At 50.0% G+C, this 4,849-nt stretch overlaps 1 protein-coding gene across 2 annotated transcripts in view; it reads right to left on the bottom strand.

Moving 5' to 3' along the window:
• The window catches only part of MTX2 (metaxin 2), a 63,623-nt gene extending 60,952 nt beyond the window's left edge, over positions 1 to 2,671 (bottom strand). The window contains exon 1 of one of the 2 annotated variants that reach the window (XM_015410420.1): positions 2,444 to 2,671. In XM_015410420.1, coding sequence (XP_015265906.1) covers positions 2,444 to 2,483 — 40 coding nt within the window. In that variant the 5' untranslated portion in view covers positions 2,484 to 2,671. The remainder of the gene's footprint in view (positions 1 to 2,443) is intronic. The other variant, XM_015410421.1, reaches the window with a different exon arrangement.
• Between the last annotated feature and the right edge of the window lie 2,178 nt (positions 2,672 to 4,849).

Raw genomic sequence — 4,849 nt, forward strand, 5'->3', positions numbered from 1 at the left:
GAGAACAGACAGCAGGAAGAGCAGGACTATCAAGGGGAGAGACTTAGGGGATAAAAATGCAGAGGACCCCAGAAATTGGGGACCAGTGGAGCTGGAAAAGGCATGTGGAATAAGAATGTACTAAATAAATGTAATGAACTATTCAAAAACGGATTCAGGTGGGAAGCCATGTTGGTCTGAAACAACAGAATAAGGTTTGAGTCCAGTGGCACCTTTAAGACAAACTCTGGCCCGGTCACACAACAAAGTTGCCGCGGTAGAGGCATGGATGGTGGGTGGATTATCCAGGCGTGATCACATCCCAACATCTGGGAAGTGGAGCGCACCCATGGTTTACCGCCGACAATGCGCCTTAAAAAACTAGTACCTCCAAGGTACTAGTAAACGTTTGCCACGGGCTGCCTCCAGACGCCCGTGGTGTGATCACGCCGGCGCGTGGCATTCCCCTCCGGTCCCTCGTTTACCCGCCGGCACCGAGGGAAGGACCCGTGGTGTGCTGCCGGCGCGTCTGATCGTGTAATCACGTGTCAAACTGCGCCGGGGCAATTAACCACGCCGCCACCACCACCCCCGCGATATCCGGCCTGTGTGACCGGAGGTCTAAGTTTAATTCTGGGTATAAGCTTTCATGTGCATTGTTAAACACAGAATTAAACTTTATTGGTCTTAAAGGTGCCACTGGACTCAAACTTTATTCTGTTCAAAAACAGTTCAACTGCACCTTTTATTCTGCTTTTGTTGATGGAGAATAAAAGGGAAAAAATTGAAAAAAGAAATGCAAATTGGGGGGGAGAAAGCAGCTCTCATACATCACACTAAACTGTGTTAGGGAATTTTGGGTTGATAATTCTTCAGCTATATAGCCTATATTGCTCTTCTATGAGGTAGGTAGGTCTTTCTCAGAGAAAAGGGAGGAAGAGAAATGTTTGTTAACGGAAAATAAATTGTAAAAAAAAAAAACAGTTCAACTGAATTTCAGTAGGAACAAGAAAAGCTCTAACTCTAAGCTTTACTCTAATACAGCATTACAAAGAGAGGAATTATATTTATCTCTGCATCTGGTAATTGTCTGAGCAGCCCATAAGCCAGCAGAGTCCAGTTTTTTCAGCTCTTGGAACCTAAGTAGAGTTGGCCCTAGTTAGTACTTGGATGGGAAGGAAAACTGAAGTTGCTATGCAGAGGAAGGCAATGGCAAACCACCTCTCATCTCTTGCCATGAATGCCCAGTCACCCTGGGGTCACCATGAGTCCATTGTGACTTCACAGAACACAATTGTTTTATTACACGTCTTTGAACCTTTCTGTATTGTTTCTTTATGTTTCTAATCCCCCAGAGACACTTCTAGCGAAAGTGCGTTTCTTGAGTTATTACACCTTTCCCTCACAACAATTCTTCAGGTATCTTTAGAAGTGAGCAGTGACTCACAAAAGCTCATAGTAAAGGTAAAGGTTCCCTTGCTCGAAAGCCAGTCGAATCCGACTCTAGGGTTGCGGTGCTCATCTCCGTTTCAAAGCCGAAGAGCCAGCGCCGTCCAAAGACGTTTCCGTGGTCATGTGGCCGGCATGACTAAACACCAAGGCGCACGGAACGCTATTTATCTACTTGCAATGTCTTGCTTTCGAACTGCTAGGTTGGCAGGAGCTGGAACTAGAGATGGGAGCTCACTCCGTCATGCGGCACACTCGGGTCTCGAACTGCTGAACTACTGACCTTCCACAGCCTGCAGTTCAGCGTCTTCACTTGAGCCACCGCAGCTCCTAGACAAAAAGCTCATACCCTGCCACAAAATTTGTTAGTGTTCAAGGTGCTACTGTTGCTCTTTTCTACTGCTACAGACTAGCACAGCTACCCATCTTCAGCAATTCCAAGGCCTATCAGGCAGGCAGCACGGCTAACATTGGATCGCTTTGTACAAAAACATTACAGACTTTCAGAAAGGCTGGAGCCTCTTGTACCTACAGTTACTACAGACACTGCTCTGGACAAATGTGAACACACGACACACAGCCAACAATGCTTTGCAGCCGTGCAAAGTTACTCCAATTTAAGGCCTCTGGAAATCACAGGGGTTAAAATGGAGTCACTCTGCACATGATTGCACTGTTGACAGGACAGCGTGCTGGTCTTCCTGTGGGTTTAGAGTTGATTTCTACGCGAGTAGCTCTGCGTATGACGGCACAGCTGCCCGGCCTGCTTGATACTCAGCTGGGAGAGGAGGAGGTCAAGAGGAAGAGGAGGGAGTTTTGCCTCCTCCACACATGCCTGCCTGCCTGCCCTCCCTCTAACCACCACTTCCCCGCCACCCGGCGTGTTTCTGCCCACAAGGCACGCCCCTTCCCTGCAAACACGCGTTACATTTCTAGCCATTCGCTTCATAAGACGGAGAGGGGAGCTGCAGCCATTTTTCTCTGCTCCACCGCCCGGCCCGCTCCTTCGCCTCACCTGCGATTTGAGTCACGAAGGCTTCGGCCGCCAGCGACATGTTTCCACGCGGGAGGCGGGGTCGGCTCCCTCCAGGCCGCCCTTCCCCTCACTGGCTCGGGCCCGCCGCCGCCGCAACCCACGCAAGGTGAAGGGCACCAGCAGGCGCTCGGCGGCTGCGCCGGCAAGCCGGTGGGAGAAGTGCATCCGGGGCCTGCTCCGCCCCTCGGCCTGTTCTCTGAGAGCCGCCACGGCGGAGCGGTTGTGCCTGGGAAAGGCCTCGGGCTGCCTTGGCCGCGACTGCGAGCCGAGAATCCGCTTGCAGTCTGGCCTGTGAACGCCGAGCTCCTGTGTGCGGAGACCCGGATTGAGAACCAGCACTGAACATCATTAGGCGTTTATAGGCAGTTATTTATTCTTTTAATATAAGCGTACTTTTCGAGCCTGTGCCAAGGGCGCCCCCCCCCTTCCTCGTTTACTATTAACGATTGTTTATTGAAAGAAATAGTTTTGGGAAAGGTAGCAAAAATATTCCAGAGGGCTAAAAGTGTTACTGCGGAATTCTGCTCAGAGGCTGCAGTCACACACACTAAATCCACTTTGATCCACTTTCAGTGCACTTTCCAACTAGATTGTACTGTGTGAACTGGTAAAATCCAGTTGGAAAGTGTATTGAAAGTGGATTATGTAGTGTGCGTGTGAGACCACAGAGTTACTCCACTCTAGCCTCTTGAAAATCAATGGGTTTAGACCTGAGTAACTGCTAGGTTTGCCAACCTCTAGGTGGGGCCTGGAGGTCTCCTGGCATCCCAGTTCATATGAACACATGAAGCTGCCTTAAGTCAATATTGTCTACTCAGACTGGCTGGAGATGCCTGGTATTGAACCTGGGACCTTCTGCTCTGCCAAACCCTTGATTCATCAAAGTATTGTCTACTCAGATCAGCTGGAGATGCCGGGAATTGAACCTTCCTTTCCAACATTACAAAGAGTAGCTACCTAACCCCCAATCCCCTTTTCATAATGCCAAAAATGTAGTGGTTCTCTGTACCACATACCGGTAGACCTCCACCATCTTGGACACACTATTTTGAATGAAGCATCAGGGATGGAATGCAGGCAGTTGGCAAGCAGCTATTCCTCCAGGGGCACGCAAGGCAGTAAACTGTCCCAGTGGTGACCAGGTGCTGGGCAGCAGGAGACACACGGAGGCAAGGCCTCAGAACTGGGAAGGGAAGCTGGGAGTCCTGACCCACTCAGTGGGCAATTCTTTACAAAGCCCCTCTAGGTGTTGGAGAAACCTTGGAGGGCAGGGTGGAATAGGGCCTGCTCTGCCATAGGCTGCAAAACATTTTCCCCCGAAACCATAGAGAGACGAGTATACGTACTCATGTTTCATACCAGTACAGCTCTTTGGAGATGGGGGGAAAACCTGTCTCCAGGCTTTATTTAGAGCTACAACTTTAGCAGCTCCAAAATATATGGAGAGGAACTATCTTTGTGCTTCCCTAATCAATGAAGATATCTTCAGCCATTCAGGATAGTTCAAGAACAGTGCAGCTTTGGGAGCGGCTAAGATTATTTGCTTATTTATTTACACCCTGCCTTTCCCCCCCAATGGGGCTCCAAAACAGCTTACCTGGTTCTCCCATCCTCTGTTGTATCCTCCCAACAACCCTGTGAGGTAGGTTAGGCTGACAGTGTGTGACTGCCTGAAGGTCACCCAGTAGGGTTGCCAGGTCCCCTTGCTGCCCAGGTGCAAGTGGAGGAGTGGGGAATCAAACCCGGTTCTCCCAGATTAGAGTCCGTGCACTTAACCACTACACCAAACATACTGACTGCCATTTAACAATGCACCTAACTCTGCAACTTTGCAACAATGATCAAGACACTTCTGTATGCTGACTGCATACCAGAGTTGCCCCACGCAATGTCCCCAACATTATGATGTCACTTCCAGGTGATGTCATTGCGGTGGGGACATCATGCAGGGATGTGGCTGTTTGGGGGCAGAGTTTCCCCCATCGGCCAGCTGGCCAGTGGTGGGTCGAAGCCCCAAAAACCTGGGAACCCCCCACTGAAGAGAAGAAGAAGAGATTGGATTTATACCCAGTGAACTTCCATGGCAGAGCAGGGATTGAAACCTGGGTCTTCCATATCTTGGTCCAGGGGTCCCAACAAGGTGTCCATGGGCTCCATGGCACCCACCAACACCTTTCCCAGCACCTGCCAGATCTTTTTAGAAACTGGGTGGGGCCAGGTGGGGCTTTTGCTAGCAAAGCTTCTCATAGAATCATAGAGTTGGAAGGGACTTCTGGGGTCATTTAGTCCAACCCCCTGTACAATGCAGGAAATTGACAAATGCCTCCCCCTTCACACCTCCAGTGACCGCTGTTCCATGCCCAGAAGATGACAAAAAAACCCTCC

The sequence above is a fragment of the Gekko japonicus genome, unplaced genomic scaffold (assembly GCF_001447785.1).
Source record: "Gekko japonicus isolate JY-2015 unplaced genomic scaffold, Gekko_japonicus_V1.1 scaffold1888, whole genome shotgun sequence".
Classification (NCBI taxonomy): domain Eukaryota; kingdom Metazoa; phylum Chordata; class Lepidosauria; order Squamata; family Gekkonidae; genus Gekko; species Gekko japonicus.